This window comes from Erithacus rubecula (genome assembly GCF_903797595.1).
Source record: "Erithacus rubecula genome assembly, chromosome: 4".
In the NCBI taxonomy this organism is placed as follows: domain Eukaryota; kingdom Metazoa; phylum Chordata; class Aves; order Passeriformes; family Muscicapidae; genus Erithacus; species Erithacus rubecula.
The window spans coordinates 62,688,779-62,708,479 of NC_136686.1; the positions used below are offsets into that span (position 1 = coordinate 62,688,779).

The 19,701-nt window shown below is 42.0% G+C and overlaps 1 protein-coding gene across 3 annotated transcripts; it reads right to left on the reverse strand.

Moving 5' to 3' along the window:
- Positions 1 to 3,022: 3,022 nt before the first annotated feature.
- On the reverse strand, positions 3,023 to 19,599 carry PRPF18 (pre-mRNA processing factor 18). 3 transcript variants are annotated; one of them, XM_079304377.1, is made up of 11 exons: positions 19,486 to 19,599; positions 18,347 to 18,424; positions 18,194 to 18,220; positions 15,333 to 15,437; positions 14,010 to 14,123; positions 12,078 to 12,224; positions 10,283 to 10,351; positions 9,422 to 9,562; positions 8,922 to 8,993; positions 5,966 to 6,121; positions 3,023 to 3,654 (listed from the first exon to the last, which is right to left on the reverse strand). In XM_079304377.1, the coding sequence occupies exons 1-11, from the start codon at positions 19,549 to 19,551 to the stop codon at positions 3,574 to 3,576; spliced, it is 1,056 nt and encodes a 351-aa protein (XP_079160503.1). In that variant the 5' UTR covers positions 19,552 to 19,599; the 3' UTR covers positions 3,023 to 3,573. The 3 variants fall into 3 exon arrangements, with proteins under 3 accessions (XP_079160503.1, XP_079160504.1, XP_079160505.1); XM_079304378.1 differs by lacking the exon at positions 18,194 to 18,220; XM_079304379.1 differs by lacking the exons at positions 18,194 to 18,220; positions 19,486 to 19,599 and adding an exon at positions 18,497 to 18,967.
- Between the last annotated feature and the right edge of the window lie 102 nt (positions 19,600 to 19,701).

Below are 19,701 nucleotides of genomic sequence, written 5' to 3' on the forward strand. Positions count from 1 at the left end.
GTGCACAGCTGGCCATGGTGTCCATAAGGGACCTGCCCCTTGGCTGCCCTGGGGCCTGATTGCAGGAAACACTGGCATTCCCCCAAAAAGCCTTTCCTTTGGAGATCCCTTCAGCACCAGCAGATCCGTGCTCACTCCATGCCATGTTCTCCCAAGCACTGGTCCCAGGGGCTCTGAGTGTCCCACCACTGTGGGAAGCAAAGTCACAAATAATATTTACTTCAGCACATAACTTGAAATAATTAAAATTAATGCTCACTTGCGTGGATTAGATGCCAAGTTGCTGCAAGGCTGTTTCAGCAATGCCAAGGGCTGTGGGACAGGCTTCAGCACCAGCACATTCCCCATGCTCTGAGGAACTGCCTGCTTGGTGACTGCCTGGGGGAACCCACTCCAAGAGACTGCTCTAGCTCAGTAGGGCAGCAGTGACCCCCACACAGGGTTAGGGACATCACTTAACATCACTGTTGTCCCCTCTGTGTGCTGCAGTGACCCCTCTGGCCATCCAGCACCCCTCAAAAGCCACAGAGTCTCACGTGGGGCCTCCCACACTTCCAAGAGCTGTTGCTTCCTGCTCCTTCTATTTATTCCCATGTCCAGGGAGCCTCTTCCCTTCCCAGCACCTCCCTTATCATCCACCCAATCCCACAGGGCAGAGCCAGCCCAGAGCCAGGCAGCCCCTGTGACCCAAGAGGGGAACCACTGCCTGCAGAAAATCCCCAGGAAGGTCTGGGATGGAGCAAGCAGCCACAGTGAAGGTTTGCAGACACCCCTGAACTCTGGGACCTTGGCTCAGATTCCCTGAGTGACTCCAGTAGTTCTGCAGGTCGTTCTTCACCTGCAAGGCACCATGTTGTGTTCTCATCCCCTGGGTCCAGGGGACAGAGCACTCTCTTCCCCCTGAGAAGTGAAGCCACTTCCATCCCAATAAGGTTCACTCTTTGGGCAAGACTGGATTGATGGTGGTGATGTTAGGGCAGCCAGCTGAAGAGGAATCCAGTTCCTCCATTAAAATAAACTGATCCCACATACACTGACCCTAAGAACCTTTCCAGCAGCACAAATAGCAAACAGGGAATTTAAGGCATTTAACCACCACCAGGAGCAATAATACCAGTGTCAGGTGCCAATAGCTTTAGAGTTCACCTTGCACAGGCTTCCACTGCAGGGCTAGGGAAAGGGTCAGGGACTGCAACAAATGACCAGGGGCACTGAAATCCCAAAACCACTCCAGACACTGCTGTGGTGAACTCATGGCTTCATCCTAAGGCTACAAGGCTTAGGATCCAGCAGAGTTATTTCTGCCTAATGCAAGAATTATCGGAAATAAACATCTGGAAATGCCTAGAGGGAAAAGTAAATTGCTAAAATGAAACATACCCTCCCCACAAAAAAAAAAAAAACAAAAAACAAACTGTCAAGCAGTGTGACAGCTGCACCACACCCACTCCTCCCTACACTAGACTGAGAGTTGGGATTTTTTTTGGCTAAGAAGCATTATTAACTATTTGATCACGGTCTGGTAGCTGCAATTTGGGGCCATCCAGCTGCAAAGAGCCTCACAGGGATGATGAAAAGCAGCTGCTGTAACAGTGTCCCCTAGCCAGCCATCCCCTGAGGAGCAGAGCTGGCTCTCACATGCTGCACAGCTGGAAACTCTTACAGGGATATGCCGTGAGAAAGTAGTTCCCAGCTCCTCAGCTCCCCATACAGCACCATTCCATGGATTGCAAGGGGATAAAGTTCTGTCATGGGATTCATTCAAGCAAGGCAGCTGTATTTCAGGGACTGTCAGCAAGGAGGCACATTGCTTAAACTGCATTCCTTAAAACCTGAGAAGACTAAGACATTCCAACCTCAGATTCACATCCCTACAGGAGGTGCATCCCCACTCAAGCCAGCACTCAGGGTACCATTAAAATTCTCCTCAATAATTAGCTCTAAGGCAGGAAGGAAAAATCCATCTAACACTATTAGAGATCCCCTAAGGCATCCACTTCCTGCTAAAGGAGATGATACAATGCTCCTTAAACCATCTCCTGGCTACTCACTAGCTGCAGTTTCCAGGGAAATTACAGTTCTTCTGAACAAGGGACAATATTGTCCCTCAATTATTTACAGAGTTCAAAACTAAGGTCAAGATAAAGATTTAGAAACAGCTCAGGAAACCGTCTGGGTGGGGAGAGGGATAAGGTTGCAGAGTTACAAATGTTTCCTTGTAATAACACCCCCAAAGAGTATCTTTGGATACTGTACTGGAATACAGAGCACTGCAAAGAAAACCACCAGGGACCTGTTAATGAAACCCTTCCATGCTCTTGACATCTCCCATCTCCTCCCCAAAGGCCCCTCTCCCAAGGGACAGTGAGATCTCATCAGCCTCATTTTATTAATTCTAAACTCTAAGCTCTTAACATTTTTTCTGGGGTCAAACACTCCAGACTGAAAATTTCCTGTGTCCAAAGAAGCAATTCAGAATCTAAGAGAGTCTCCAGAAGCTGAAGCTCTTCAAGGTACCTTGAAGAGGTGTCCCCCAATATCTTCCCTGTGCCACAGCACACTGGGAACACCCAAGGGAGACAGGTCACTCCTTGAGAAGAGGGCTCCAGCTCCTGCTCCAAGCAGCCAGTCAAACCCATCCAATGGAATAGTGACACTTTTCTTCAGGAAGTGGTTCTGCTCAAAACTAACAAAGTTTCAGTGTTGCACTGTTTATGCAGAATTAGACATCATCGTTCCCATGAGTTTCCTCACCATTCCCAGTCAGGATACACAATGGTAAAGATTTGTGGCTGCTAGAAATACTGTTCATGGTCATGGGAGGTCCTAATTATTTTCTCTGCAATGCCCAGCAGACTGAAAATTTTCTCCAGATGTATAAAAATGGAATTTGAAAGCCTCAAGAGCCATAAGATTACTTCCCCCAAGCCCAGAAGGTTTATATTAAAAATGTCGTTACAAAAAAAAAAAAAAAAAAGCTGAATCAGATGCATTCAAGATCAAAAACTCTTAGCACTGAGGCTGAGAAATATATAAACCTTTTTTTTTATTCCTGATAAATACCACATGAAAGATTAGCCAATAAAGTCTTTATATTTACAGAAATAACCAAGATTCAGATTCAACTGCTTCCCTCTAATCATCTCCCCAAGTCAGTCTCCAATGCAAAAGCAGCCAAAAAAAGCTCCACATATGCTCCTTGCAGGGCTGAGACTCACCTAAAGCTCTAAATTATGGGAAACAGTTCAGTCTGCACAGCTCCCTGAATAACAAACTGAAATAAAAGCAGTTGTCATGTGCATTGTCCCTTGGTCATTGTCTTGGTCTTAAACATTTCAAAACCTTTCCCTCTGCTGTACATTAAATGTGTTCAGCAAAAAGCACAGATTTCAAAATAAACCTAAATAATCGAGGCTTGGAAAAAGGAAGCTATAAAAAACAAAATGTCCTTTCTGGTTTTTTTGCAAAGCCCACCCCAAGTTCCTGTTGGTGTTCAGGCTCCAGCTCTGCTCTTCCATCCTCTCTGGGTGCTGGAGACAGAAATGTGAGTCCCAGCCTGGTCCCCCCAGAGCCTCAGAGTGCATTGTACTCCACACACTTGGAGGGGTCTGTGGGGAAGTGCTTCTGGCAAATGGTCATGAGCCTCTTCAGCCCCTAAGAATTAACAAAACAAGGACAATTCTGTAATAAGGCTGCAGCTGTTGAACAAACTGGATAGCCTACAGAATTCTTAAGCTTAAGAATTAAAAAGAAAAGGCTGCTATTTTGAAGTTGGGATTTTTATTTTGGTTGTTATTCTGTTCAAAGTTTGAGGTCCTCTTCAATATTATAGGAGTTTGTGGCATAATCAAAAAGGCTACAAGCAATTCTTTAGTCCCTCTTTATCACCAAGGGGCAAATGATATCATAACTAAAGATATTCACAAGAAAGCTGAATATTAAAATTAATTCTAAAGAGCAAAAAGCACTTTCAAAAGAAGATGCACAGCCAAGGCAAGAACCAAACACTTCTCAGGAGGAGAACTGTGGTACCACAAGGAACACTGCAGAGGCAAACTGAAGCAACCAAGGAGAAAGGCAGAATGTGGACTCTTCAGTTCTTTCAAGGCATCAATTGCCAAAAACCAACATGACAGGAACCCTGTGACTATTTTCTTTTAAGTCACACAGAGAAGCCTGACAAAGAAGAAAACCAACTGTTGTGGTGGAAGTGTAATTTAGCAGTGACACTGTACTCTAGGATGGCAGAGTCATGTCCCTGTCATGAGACTCCCATGGAAGGCAGCTCCTCACCCAGGGAAAAATGATTCAACAGGATGATGCTTGGCCCTTTCTAATGCAGGCAAGCATGGAAAGTCTGTCCCAGCACCATAATGACTCCTTGTTTGGGATGTTCTCATTCCAGGGTGCTGCAGTCAGGAGCATGTTAGCTTCATGCAGCTGCTGGGAGCACAAGTAATAAATATCCCATGCCCCAGTTTGAAACAAACTTGTGAAACAAGATCCAATATTTAAAACCAACATGAAGAACATACATGTTTAAAGCCAAATTTGTCTTGGTGCTTCAGTGAGATGAATAATTTAGAAGCAGAGATATGAAATTCACAGTAGGAACATGAACTCAAGGATTTCCTTGGCCAGCAGATGTAGCCCCAAAGACAGAGAAGGGACAAACTGGGGAATTCATACACATCTTCCACAAGGTATGCTATGATAGGAGATTAAGCAACACTCCAGAGTAGAGAACCTTCTGCTCCAGCAGTGGCAAATGGACAGAGAAGGCCAATTATTGAGCAGCCTGCTCTGGAAGGCTCCCCTGCCAGGGCAGCTGGAACCTGATGGTCTTTTAAGGTCTCTTTCAATCCAAACCATTCTGTGATTCTAGGAATTACTCATCATTATGACCATGCAGATTAACACAGACCACAACAACATTAATTTAAAACTATTTCATCCATTAAATACTTCCAAGCATAACTGGAGCCTGTCTCTGAAAATGCATAATCCACATGCCAATTTTCACCTTACAAAATAATTGGTAATTACATACCAATTACCAATTACATATAATTTCACCGTACAAATTTAATTTGTTGTCTCTGTGAGTGTCTAGAGGTCCCTGTGACTTCACAATGATATTTTTTCATGTTATGCCATTAAAAACTAGAGTTGAAGAGAAACCAAGGGTTATACTTCCAGCCCAAATACAGAGAGGCTCTGAGCAGAAGGGGAAGTTGTATTTTGCAAGCAATTTCCTTGCAGACATCTGCAGAAGCTGAAAAGCAACAGGAGTCCTGCTGCTGCAGAAGGAAGATATTTATGTAAACCTCCCCTGCCAGGAGCTCTGAGCTCCATGATGCTGCCTTGGAGGCTTCAGAGTTAACCCAGAAGGTTTTTTATCTCATTGAAACTGCAACTGGCAAGAGCAAAACACATTTAACAATACAAAGAAAGAAGGCTTGTTTCCTTAGACTGTCCACTCACTGTATTGAAAGGACAGAGTAGAAAAACAGCACTGCTATCAATTCCACAATCAGAAGTCCACATGGATATGAAGATGTCCACGAGGAACTAAACCTGGAATTTTGAGCCCAGATTGCTGAACTTATTAATGAATGCATTTATCTTGTTGCAGAAATAGTCAGAACTGAATTTCCCAGTATTAAATTCTGTGCATGTTTAGGGCACAACTTAAGCAGTGAGGGACCTCAGGAGAATCAAGGCTGTCTTCACAGCTGCTGGGATCATGCAGGATCACAGCAGCTCAGCAAAACCCCTTAGACTGCTCCTGGCCCAGCACTGAAGAGCCTCCAGATCCAGGATGAGCTACCTATTAACAATGTTATGCTTGACCCAAATCAACCCATCCATTTCCAGGATCCTTTCACCCCATCACCTGACACTGATGTTTCTCAGAGATCCCCCTGCACAAGCAGACCTGCTGGCTTTCCAGAGCTGACAATACCTGGATGTATTTCCTCTGAGTCTCGTCGTTGAGCACGTGTGCCACGTGCTTGGAGAAGATCTTCTCGCGGCCGGTGCGCGCGTGGATGCCGACCATGGTGACGCCGATGGGCCAGGGCGCGTTGCCGATGGCCATCTGCAGGTAGGCATCGTTGGCCTGCAGGGGAAGGGCACCACTCAGCACCACACAGAGCACCACACAGAGCACTCTGCTCTGACACATGCTGCCAAACACCCATTCCAGCCTCTCTGATGTGGGGGCACTGCATGGCTCTGTTGGGTTGATGTGGCCAGAAATGTGGATTCTATCACTATTAGTTGAAGCTGGGTGGGGCAGTGATTTCTTATCTCTGTGGCACATACTATCTGCTAATGGGCCATCTTTAAACCAGCTGGGGCAATCATCTTTATATTTCCCACAGCCCATCCTCCCTCCAGGAAGATATCATCTGCTGCTGGGCCATTCAGTCCCACTGTACAACTGATAAAATTACATCATCCCATTGGGAGATGCTCCAGCCAGGGGAGGAGCCAAGCCTTTCCTACCTAGATAAAAACTGAGATTTTGAACAGCAAGTTATCCATCTTTCCACTGAATTCCAGAGGAACACTGGACCTTTCCATATAATCTCTAGACCTTCAGAGGAAAACTGCACCTTCTCCAGGAGCACTGCTCCAGCTGAACCACACCTGCCACTGCAGGAGGATGCAGCCACCATTTAATTGGACTGCTACCAATACTCTGACTGACAGGGTTCCAGCTTGTATTCTGACTCTGTCAGTGTTTTGGGGATTGTTCTTTTTAATACTGTACTTCTATTTTAATTTTCCTAGTAAAGAACTGTTATTCCTAATTCCCATATCTTTGCCTGAGAGGTCCTTAATTTCAAAATATATAATTTGGAGGGAGAGAGTTTGCATTCTCCATTTCAAAGAGAAGTTTCTGCCTTTATTGGATAAGGCAGTCTGGTTACCTTGAGCAAAACTAAGGTTTACTGGGATTGTTTTCAATGCAACCATCTATGGTTAAATAAGGTTACATTTGTAACCATGCTTAAGGCCAGAGCACTAGCAGCAGTAAATCAATCAAAAAAACCAAATTTCCCCATCAAGAGCACAGATACTGTTTAAAGCTGTAACAGACAAGATTCCTGGGGAAAAACAGGGATAAAACTCAAAGGGAAAATTAACAGAAAGAAAGGGAGAAAGGAAGAGTAGTAGAGAGCTTAAGTAAAATCCACAACATAATGACTGAGAACCAGCAAGTGACAGATACAATTACAGAAAAAAATCTGAAAGGTATGAAACAGGATATTCCTTCTCTATTAGAGAGCAGCCACAAAACTCACTGATAGAGTTCATTTATCACCTCCTATTCAGAATCTGGACAATAAGAAGCAGCAATCATGACCAGTGGGTGCAGGTTCTTTCCAGCCAGCACTGAACAAACTGGGAGGTGAATAATGAACAAGGCACGGGGTGGCAGACAGGCTCACAAGCAAATCTGAAGAGGGGACAGAGCTTATAGTCATCACCTGCATGAAGCAGAATCTGAACAGGCTTAGTCAAATACCTGATTGCTGACTTAAATATACTTTTGTGATGAAACAGTATGTGAACATGCAATTAAAGACCCTTGCAGGACTGTCACAACAGGGTTAATTAAGGCTGAGTGGACAACTTGCATTCTGACATTTGCCTGCTGTCAACATGTTGATTTCAAAATTAAAATCTTTCAAGCTTTTCCACTAACAAAGCAGCAAGGATTTGTGGCTGACAGTATTCACTACACTGCAGGAAGTAAGCAGCAGGCAAAAAGAGACAGAAGATGAGAGAAGGCAAAAAAAGACAAGTGTCTTAGGAAGCAAAATTGAAAAGGATGTGAGTAACTGTAAAAGCATTAGCCAATGTAACAAAAAAAAAAAAAAACCAAACCACAAAACAACAAAACATCCACATGTGTAGTCAAGTCATGTAAAATCTCTTTGTGAAGTTTACTTAAAGGCATGCACCTCCAGGAGAGAGAAGCACTGCTGATCAACCCAGAGATACACCACATTCCTGCATGCTCATTAGTTTGAGAAGGTATTGGAAAGGGAATTTCCACATAATGATGACAACCAAGAGGAAAAAAAAAATGCTTCAAAATAAAACTCCACTATCATACATCCCACATGTTCAGTTCTGCCTCCAAATGATTTGGATTAAATTTGCCTTAGGCCATATAAAGGCTTTTTCAGCATCAAAAGCAGGTTTGCTTGCTTACTTGACAAATTATGCCAAATCCTCACATGAATAGTAAGAAATATTAGAAATTTAAAGGCAAAAGACAGCTCAGTTTCTTCTGCATACACAAGCTGCTTCAGAAAATGCTATTGGTATTTCAGTTTCACTTCTGAAGGAAGCTACAAATAAAACCTAACTCCCTTTGGTCTTGTGTCCCAAAGTACTTTTGCCTCCTCCAGTGAGCAGACTTCATCCAAAAAAATCTTCTCATTAACTTACCTCAACCTTACCAGGTCACCTAATGTGAGTGTAGACAATGAAAGGGACAGTGCCTCATATTCAATAACTCAGTTTGCCTCAATTAGTTCTTAATTAATCATCAACACCCTATTACTATTCAATACCTTCATTTAACCTTAAGAACATCGAGTTTCCCCTAGAGGAATGCTCTGCAACTTAATATACTCATTTCTGAGAAAAAATTTCTTCATGTTTACAAAGCTGTGCAGTTTCATGAATGTCAAAAGATCTTCTGTCAGGCTGTGGATCAAATACTACTTGGAGCCTAACATTTCACAACTATTTTTCACTTTGTTGGGATAGATGTTGTATTTCCAGGTATACATCTTCAAAATGAAAAAAAAAAAAAAAAAAGGGAAAGCTGAAGCAATAAATTAAATCTTTTACAACCAGATAGTGTGAACATGATGGAAGAGTATAAACAAACATACCTTCACATATTCTCTTTGCAACATAAATTTAATAATATCTGTTATTGATTCTTTGATGTCTGCAGGAAGTGTCTACAGGAGAGAGGGAAAAGAAAAAAAAAGATATATTTACTTCAGGACAGCATCTCAGGAAAATCATCCTACTCAGCATTTATACAAAATTTAGCAGCTACCCTTGCTTGAGGAGTTTCACAAAAGAAAACATGTTTGTTATTCAGATGAAGGATCTGAAAAGGAGAGGTTAAGTGGTTACACCTGGTAGCTGATGGCAAAGTGCAAAATGCAACCCCAATTTTCTGTCATGTTTGCAACCCAGGGAGCAGGTGCTGCTTTAAACAGCTGGAAAAGCAGCGAGTGGGCAGATTTCACCGACTGAGATAAAGTCAGAACTGGGCGTTAGGAGCTCTAATACAGAAACTGTGACCAACTCACTATCCCCTGTCCTTCAGTGAGAGGGCACTGATGCTGGGTGCTGGGAAAGCAAAGGCTTTTTTTTTTACCCTTTTACGGAGCTTCCTGAAGAGCGGCCGCAGGTAGGACTCGGTCTGCTTCTGGGTGGCGCTGTTCAGCTTCCCCTGCACGCCACGCTTCACGTAGTCCTCCCTGGCATTCAGCTCCTTGGCCCAAACTCCCAGCAGGAACTGCAGGGAGCAAGCACATCTGTGTCATGGTGCCATCTAGTGACTTCCCCAGCACATCAGATAGGGCTAAGCAACCAAGGCACAGTGAGTTTTTATCTGAGTCAAGAAGGTAAAACCTATTTCAGAAGGATAGGCAAGGAGGGACAGGAACAACCCTCTTATCTTATGTAAAGCTTCTACTCTTGCTGTGACTTTGATCACCACAACAGTTACAAAGGCACTGGCTGACTCAGCTGAGAGGTGACACAAGTTTCTTGCCAGGAAACAAGGAAACAATTTCCTGCCATCCACTTGAACCTGTGGAGTTCCTTTAAAACTCTCTAATTTCCCTAACAGTATTAGGTGACATTCCAATTTAGCTTGCACTGTTGCAAGGAAACTCCTCCAAAGGTTTTGATGCCACAGTACTACACAGAGGCAACTACAGACAACTGCCTCAAATATCACATGAAAATCAAAACCATATTTATTTTGTCTGGAAAAGCAGGAGCAGATTTTGAAGAATGCTGCTCTCCCAAGAGCTCTTTCCCAGATCTGGCACAAGTCACTGTTGTGACTAACAAAGGCTGCAGAGTGCCAAGCATTTCAAAAAATCCACATCTTACACATAACATGTGAGATTTTCCTCTCAAGCAGCTAAAACCCACCCTTCCAATCTTGAACTGTAACTGCATGGTAGAAATAATATAACACAACTACAAAGTAATTAGAGTCTATTACCTTCAAGAATTTTGTTATGATGTCCATGTCATAGTGATCATCACCCCGTCCTAAGGATTCTCCCAAAGCCTGGAGCAGGGGGGAAAAAAAGGCCATTATTTCTACTTTGTCTAGTCTGCCAGCACCACCACAGCAGAGCATGGTTCACTGCACTATGAACTGCAATAAATTCCATCAGAAATCCTAAGCATTGGCCATGAAACAGCTACAAATGCTACTGAAATTTGTTAATCTATTAAAAACATTTACATCACAATACCAATATGACTATTTCTGAAAAGTCAATGCAACAGTAATTCTTCAGTCATTAACTACTAAGTTATTGCTATAATTAGCAGCTGTCTGACAGCACTGTATTAAGGGGAACTGTGGGTGAACTGCATTTTTTGAGATCTCCAAAGCCATCAATTAACCTAATTATTTTGTTATGCTATTTCAATTCTCTGATGTACTGGGGCTTTTTATCATTTAATTGCAACTGTGAATTTGAGGGAACAAATATTAAAAAATAATAATAAAAAAACCAAAAAAAACAAAAAAACCCCCAAAAATCCAAGCAACAAATCACTAAAATAAAGCCCAGCTGTATGCTCCAGTATTCCACCATCCAGCCAAAACCTCAAAACAGTAAGTTTTATAAATATTTTCCAGTAGGCATAGTTGGGTTATAATCTATTTCCACTGCCCTCACATTTCCAAAGTGAGTTTTATTTTAAAAATCTTTTAGATTTGGAGTCAATTCTTTTTAAGCCTTTATGCTCAAGGCAATGCAGTTGAAGTAACACAAAATTAAGACGTGGCATTTTCCAATTTTTTAGAAAAGGATTGTTTGCACGGCTCAAACCAAGCCTGCCCTACTCCCACAACAAAGGGTTATTTTGAGACCCAACAGATCAATAAAATGCAGCTCCAATACAACTGCTGCTATCCATTCTGGAACTGCAGTTATTTTAGACCAGAACCTTGGCACCATAAGAAAAAACCCCAGACTATCTCTTCATAATAATGTATTCACTTCAGCTTTCAGTTATAAATCGTATTATTTCTCAAACTCGCTTTTGGAAGGACGTTATTAAGATTAACTCCTGCAAAGAGTTTTGAAGATTAAGGGTAAAAGTCTTCAGCTCAAGTTAATGTGCTTTTCAAAACATTATCCTGAAATACCAGGTGCTGAATGCATTTGCTGGCACTTACTCTCCACTCACTCACACAAACACCATGGGATTCTTTCAGAACAGAGCAGCCATTTGCACTCAAGTTTCTGGGACACATTATCTCTGCACTTCTTATATTTCCTGTGGTCTGCCTTCTGATGCTCTTTTTTTTTTTTTTTTTTTGTCCTAGATGTTTTCATACCAAACATTCTCTCTGTGTGTCGATTTTTCAGAGTCCTTCTTCCTTGTAAACCCAAAATTAATTGATACTGATCTTATTACCCTCTCAAATATTCATTTGAAAGGCTTTGGCATTTATGACCAGGTAATGTATTGCAATTAAATTCTCTGCTTCTGAAATCCCTGGAGAATGAATCTTTACTGTATCACTGTCTTTGCAGGCATCACCTATCCCCTTTGGAATGAAGTGTTGTGAACAAACACCACTTGAATTTTCACTTGTCTTTTGTAGGCATCTGCAATGCAACTCCAGGCTTAGAAACCTAAACTTTCTCCTTAAGAATACTTTAAAATGCCTAAGTCAGCTGTTGAAAAGAAGACAACTTTGTCTAAACCATCCTGAAGCCTTCTCACAGCAATATACTACATCTAACATTCCTTAGTTATGATCTATCCCATACTTCTAGTTCTTCAATGGTAGTATTCTCCTCGTGGACTTTCAGGTCATTCTGGGAGTCATCATCTCCTGCTTCTTGGCCACCTACAATTTCATTCAGGTACTGCTGATCAATCTTATCCAAAGCAGCCTTCAGGTCATTTCTCAGGCCCTAGAAATCAGAAAAGACAAAAGACTGATTTATAAAAAAACCCCTCAGGTAAATAAAAGCAGTTCAGCACTGTCACTGTGAGCATTCCACTTCTGTTCACAGTGCAAATTCTGTAAAAACACTCATAAGGGTTTAGCGTTGTTGTTTGAATTTAAGAGAACTCCAAGAATAGTTTCTGCTTCAGCACTTAACAAAAAGCAGGTGCATGAACTTCTGAAGTGCTCATACCTAAGAAAAATACTTTTCACAGTATTTTCACAAAAAAAAAAAAAAAAAAAAAAAAAGAAAGAAGCCTGGAGGATGGAATCAACCTCTAGGATTTTCTTCAAGTCATTTTCTCCAAGTACTGAACCACCCCAAAAACAAATGAAAACCAGACCACAACCAGCTCAGCTCTACAAGTATTCACATCTGCCCTGAAAAAAGGTGTAAATAAGTCTCACTCCTTCAGTGCCAGACATAAAACGATAATGTTGTTTCCCTTTATTATTAATTATTTAAACACAGCAGAATGTTTTATGTAGATTCACTGTTTAAAACCCTCAGCTTTAGAAGGGGTGACTAAAAAAACCAGAATCAGTTTAAAACCATATATATAAAGTTAAAAGGTCCTTTCAAATATAACACAGAACTTGCCTTAACCACAGTTGAAGGATTTGCCTTCTCATCTTGAGACATAAAATATGAAGCTCTATAAAGAAGCATGACATCTCTTACTCTCAGATAAATTCAGCCACTCCACAGGGAATGGATATGCACAGTTACTTCCCCTCTTCCATCATCATACTTGCCTGTCTGGAGCACTTCTATTAATCATTTAGTTACTCTAAAAATGTCTGAACCACAAGGCTGATTGACTAAGCAACATGCAGAATCCAGACAGCAAGAGGAGTGACTGAATCATGTAACAAAAATCCAGCACAACCCTATTTATGGGCTCTCTGTTCCCTAATCCTGCTCCTGTGACCAATGTTGCTGGAGGGGAAGCTTTCATTAGCAGACCTTCTATTTCTAGATCTGTTTACTTTCATTTTAAAGACCTGGAGAGGAAAAGGCTTCCCTTTTATGGGCAGCCCCAGGAAAGATATTTGAAACAATTCAGTTAGCCACAAATTAGGGAAGAAAACACAAACTGCCACTCTGTTAGTAAGGCTCTAAATCTTATTAATAGTGAATGCAAAACAAACTCCAACTGTATCTCCTTACTTAATTGATCATTTCTTAAGACAAAATGAATAAATTAATTGCATCTTCAACTCAGTTTTTGAGTTGATGGCTGCTTTAAAGGGAAGGGGGAAAAATGACATTTCTGTAGCAAGTTATAGCTTTGGAAACTAGGGATTTGAAAAATCATTTCTATCCCAGAGAGACAGCATGCAGTTCTGCTCTTACGTGTGTCTTATCAGGAGAGCACATCATCACAAACACAGAATTATTTTAACAGTAAATTACTGTTCCCTGCTCATTAAAAAGCAGGAGCAGAACAAGCTGAGGTATTAGTGCCACCTGAAGGCCCCTTTTCCAACTGACAAGGGTCTGGTATGTTTCTAGGGCTGAACTCTGAACATAATTGTAATTGTGCACACAACTCTGATATTTAACATTTTCTCAGGAAAAAAAAAAAAAAAGAAAAAAAGAAAAGAGAGACAAGAGCAGGTATATTCTTTGCTATTACCTCCTCCTCCTCCTGAAAATTAATAGTTACTGAAAATGATTTTCAGTAACTTTTCTATGGTCATTTATTGATTACCACACTACAAATAAGCAGCTAAGAGCCAGTCTCACCTTGTTCACTTCAGGTGCAAGAATTTCTATCTTCCTCAGCCGTTGAAATGCATCATAATCTGTTTCTCCAAAGAGCCTGATGGGCTCACCCCTCTCTCGTAACCTCCTGATAACCTGAAAAGAATCAAAGCACTCCCTGACGCATAAAGGAAGCAAAATAAAATCCAGAATGACAGATTTATTTACTTTGCTTAGAATAACAAGCTGAGCTGGACTGGAGAGGAAATGGCAATATTTTAAGCAGTAGAAAAATGTTCCAGACACTTCACAATCTAAATATAAAATTCCCACGCTATTTCAGTGAAAGGTCATTCCAAATATTACTGATCTAAATTTTGTATAAAATCCCAGGCTGTTTGATACAGCTGAACTTCTTCCTGCTCTGACTTGTTCAAACAAATACACAAAAATCATCCCTCTGGCAGAGCTTAAAAACCATTTTCAAAATCACAAAGGAACTTGACAATAATCTCACTCACCTATTTGTCTTGGCAATAAAAATACGAACTGGGCTGCAGGTTGTCCCAGCACAGCTATGAGATAGTCTGCTGAAAATTCCCATCATTAAGCATTTGGGAATTATGGAGTCCCAAAATCTAATAGGATAGTTACTTTAAAAGCAGATATAACAGAAGTGAAAAAGCCTCCCTTAACTTGATTCAAACCTCAAACCAAACACAATACCAACAGTCCCCATTACAAGTCCTGTAAAAACCTGAATATCCTGACAAATAAAGGGATGGTGTGACATGCTTGGATGACCTCAGGTGTGAATTTCAGTATTCCCAAGATTAGAGTGCATTCTGTACTTCTGAACTTCCTGCTTCTGCTTTAGGGTGTGGATCTGTTTATGAACTTAAATCCACATAGGCATTTTTATCCTTAAAAAAGGCAAAGAACATGCCAGCTGCTCTGGCTTTAGGACTATTTCTTAAAAGGCTAAGGTGAACTTCCAAAACTTAGTTTCTAAATTTGTGTTCACATCCACAAGAAAAGAAGTTCAGAGAAATAAAATCTTGGGAAAAGTCAGCATACCATCTTCAGTACTATCCAAGGATGATGCTGATATTCAGGATATGACACTGAAAGAGCTGTAAAATGTTATACAAAATCTGTGTAGCAGAGAAGCTCTACCCATCTGCACCTCCCTATGCATTCAACTGGACAGCAGAGCCCTGACAAGAAAAGATGATCATTAACTGCTCACTGCAAAAATGGAAGCTTAATAAAAAGTACAGCTCTCTGGATGAAACAGCTCTAACAAGAAATTTCAGGTGCATTTGCTGTAAACTCAAGGAGTTGGTTTATGGTGACTGATTGTACCTCCTGTCTGGAAAGAGTCATTGGCAACTTTTCCTCTGCCAGTTCGAGTTCCAGCACTGGATTTGATGTAGCCAGTGGCTTCTCCTCCTCTTCCTGCTGCTGTACCTACATTCAACAGACATAGTTACTCATGTGCAATGGAAACAAACCCACATATTGATAAGCAATGATGGCAAGATACAGAACTCTGGAACACAGACTTCAATATGGCAATAAAAACCTTTCGTTTCATAGTTTTATGATCCCTAATTACATTTCATAGAACAATAAAAGTTCTTGATAGCATCAGTAATTAACTAATACTTCTGCAGCTTGCAGGAAGCAGTCTCTCCAGCAAACAGAAAGGACAATAGCTGAAGTTTGGCTGTCACTTTAGCAGGCAAATGCCAGAACTGGTGCCAAAAATAGCAAATCCACCCTCTACCTGTTGATTCCAGCCCTTGTTCCACCCCTCCTACCCATGCAAGACCATTTGCATCACTGTGGGATGAACCAGAAGGGGGAAATAATTTGAACAGAAGATACTCTGACAAACACAAACACTGGTACTGTTCCCAGCCTGCTTCACTTCCTCATCCAGCTCCCCAGGACCAGCACATGCACAGACAGAAGGACAGGAAGGAAAACCCTAGAGCAGGGTGAGAGTGGAGCTGCTTCTGGCAGGGTCAGTGTCAGTTACAGTGTTTATTACCTGCAGCTTCAGTGAGCTGAGCACAGTTAACTGATCCAGTTCCTCTTGGGTTTTGGGAGGTAATGCACCTCTCTAACCTTTTTTAGGTAATGCACCTCTCTAACAACATGCCAATTTCTTGCAGGTAAAAAAAAAAAAACCAAACCAAAAAAAAACCAACCCCAGCCAAAAAAGACACAACGCCACATAGGATCAGGATAACATTAACAACTCCTCTTAGTCTAAAAGAAGGCCCCTGAATCAAAGAGAGCATTCCTTCTTCATTATTCAGTATTTTAATAATGCAAAACAACTCTTTGATCAAAGTAACTTTGAGACAGCAGCCATGTAACTACAGCTCCCTGTATAAGCTCAAATTCAACACTTCTGACAGCCGGAGCAGATTGCTGCTGGTAATATTCCTACAATAAAGAAACATCTTCAGCTTTCATTAATTTCTTGTTTTTTCTTAATTTATTTCCTTTCTGTACTTGCTAAAAGGGAAACAAACCAATTAATGCTAAAGCAGCCTGCAGAATTCCCTGTGCATGGGCAGCCTGTACTTGGGTTGATCAATCTGAGGAAGGTACTGGACAGAATTTTTTTTTTTTTTAAGAGACATTTTTATTCTTTCAGGCCATGGTGCAAACCTTGCTCAGGTGTCAGTGTGACTCCATGAGACTGGCAGGATCCACCCCTGGGGCTACAAGATTCAGCCACAAATCTACACTCAATGTATTAGCATTTGTATTAGCAAACACAGAAAAAAAATCAATCCTACAACTACAGGTGTTCGAAATGAACAAGGGAAAGGCAATTAAATCAATGTTTCACACATAAAGGGAAGAGGAAAATAAAATTTCCATCAATGCAGTGAAGGAGGAATTAACAAGGGACAGAAAATATGGAAGAATGGTGTAAAAACCTTGTTTTTAAAAATATACTCCCAGAGCAAAAGGATACACACAATTTTTAACTTACAATCATTCTTGAAATCATAAAGAGATAGCAGCACAGGAAGAAAAAATTTGATCCATTCTGTCAGCTGGACTCCAAGTTATAAGCAGTGTATTTACCACTTATTTTTGTTTGAGTGCTTTCTTCAAGCAAGTGAAATTATCCCAAATTATTAATTCTAAGCAAAGTAAGAAGGCATTTGAATTTAAAAGGAAATCAGTCTGTGTTCCATGTTTTGTTACCAGAGGAAAGAACAAATGCAGAAATTTGGGAGGCTCTAAAAAGATACTAAATTTGACAAAGTAACTTATTTTAAAACCATTTCCAGGGTTGCGTTTCACACCAAAACTGGTGCAGCAGCAGCACAGGTAGCACCATTTCAACACATCAGGTCTGAAGAATTCAAGCTAATGCTCCAAAGGCATCAGGCAGAAATCTCCCCTCAGAAGAGCAGCTGGACTCACAGAGCTTTCCCAGAACTTTGTGCTGCACGTTCCGAGAATCATTTTGGCATTGATGGTCAAATATGCACAAACAGATCAAGGTTTCAGAATAAGTCACTAACTGGGTAAAGGTCACTTGAAAACAAAGATCCTATTTGTGCCCTCTAACAGCAAACAAGATTATGAAACTGTCCTCCCCAGGGAATGCATCCCCCCTCCCAGACACCCGGTCAGGCAGGCAGGCAGGCACACACACTTTCAAAGGACAACAACATTCTTTCCATTTCAGTAAACTCTTGTCCTGACACCATTACAAGGCAGATAAAGCCTTCCAGATCACCCATTTGTTGCAAAATGCACCCGAGGTTACCAATTGTTTCTAATATTTTGCCAGCAAGAAGGTAAATGCTGTTGTTACATGGCTTCAGTGCTGGGTGGTTAATGGCCAAAACCCAAATACAAATTTAGGAGAGTTGGCAGATGCACACCCACACTATACAGATTTCTTTTGGACATTTTGACAAGGAAGATCAGCTAAAATTATCCAAATGTATCCATTTTTCTCAATAAGGGGAGGAAGGTGGCTGTATCAGATCCAGTGTCCATGCCTAACAGCACAATTTAATAAGAAAGGAAGACAAGCTTTGATCCCAAACCACTTCATGCTTTCCACAAATAAAAACAAACAAACAAAAAAAAAAGAAATAAAATCCAAACCATAACACAAACTTAAGTAGCTGAATGTCATGCATATCTTTTCCTGCATTAAAAATGGTTTTGCAAAGTCATACCTCTCCAGGTGGCTTCTCATTTACAGGCTAATGTATAACATTAACAGATTGAACAAAGAACAACAATTATCATTAACAACATTGATATTGTTGATTCAAAAAATGCAGACTTCAAAATAAATACACTAAGTCCTGGAAGAACAGTTTCCATACCTTGTAGCCACATCTCTGGAAGTATGCCTCTTCCTCCTTTTTAGCTAACTCACTGCGTTTGAAATACTTCTTATTTCCCTAAAAGAGAGGAGAGCTGTTACCAGTTCACAGTTCTGCATGGCTGAGCAAAAATGGCTCAAACTTTCTTACTTGGCTTGGTGAATTCAGCTACATCCTTCCCCAGGGATGCCTACATTGCCACAGAAAGGAACTAGTTGGAAGCACTTCTGAAATCAGTAATATAAAGTTACTTTGCAGGATATATGTATAAGCAGAATTAGAAGTATAATGTGCTTGTCAGCACTTTAGAAAATCCAAGTTTTTTGTCATGTAAGGCCTTGGTGGTCTTTGGTGTGTAAAGCTTCACTTCAGACTGGTGCACAACCAGGTTCAGATTGTTTAGATAAACCACACTAAACACATCAACTGACATTAAATCAAGGAGGTGGGAGAGATTACCTTCACACACAATATTTTAAAAGCTTACTTGGAGCAGCTTTTTAGAAATGTACCTGAAAAGACATTCCAGACACACAACAGCTGGAAAATGTGAACACCCCAAAGCATTTTCCTTGATTAGTGACTTTGTCCTTTTTGCTTTGGCTGATGTACAACAGCCTGTGACTGCAGCTCCCTGCTTCAGCCCCTGATACCAAAACTCAAGATCAGACATCCCTAAAAGGAGCTGTGCTGTACTGTAGGGTTTTTAAACACACACACAACTCACACCCCGCCCGAATGTAGGGTTTTTAAACACACACACAACTCACACCCCGCCCGAATGTAGGGTTTTTAAACACACACACAGACTCAGACCCTGCCCGGGTATGGACAGAAGGCGGCTGTGGGGAGGAAAGAAATCACCCTCTGTCCACCAAAGTTGGCACTGACTTTCCTCATCTCTGGGTGCCCGAAATAAACTAAACCAGTCCCAAACCCCAGGGAACACAGCGAGGCTGGAGCCAGGCTGTCTCCGCGCCCCCAGACTCCTCCTGGCTCCTGCCCGATCCCATCCCGGGCTCGGCAAACCCGGCCCGGGGCCGCTCGGCGCCCCTTCCCCGGCCCATCCCGGGCCGCTCCCGCCCTCCCACGGGCCCACACCCCGGGCGGCTCCCGCTATCCACGGCGGCCGCCCTCACCCCCAGGAGCTCCTTCTCCTCCAGCTGCTGGCGCTTCCTGCTGATCTCCCGCTTCAGGATGTCCATGGCGGCCTCGGGAAGCGCCGCAGCAAAACAACGACGTCACTTCCGGGGAGGGCGCGGCGCGGCGCAGCGCCCCCTGGCGGCCGGGAGGAGTGAGGCCCCTCCCGAGTGACGAGGGACGGGACGGGACGAGAGGGCCTCGGCCTGTGCCAG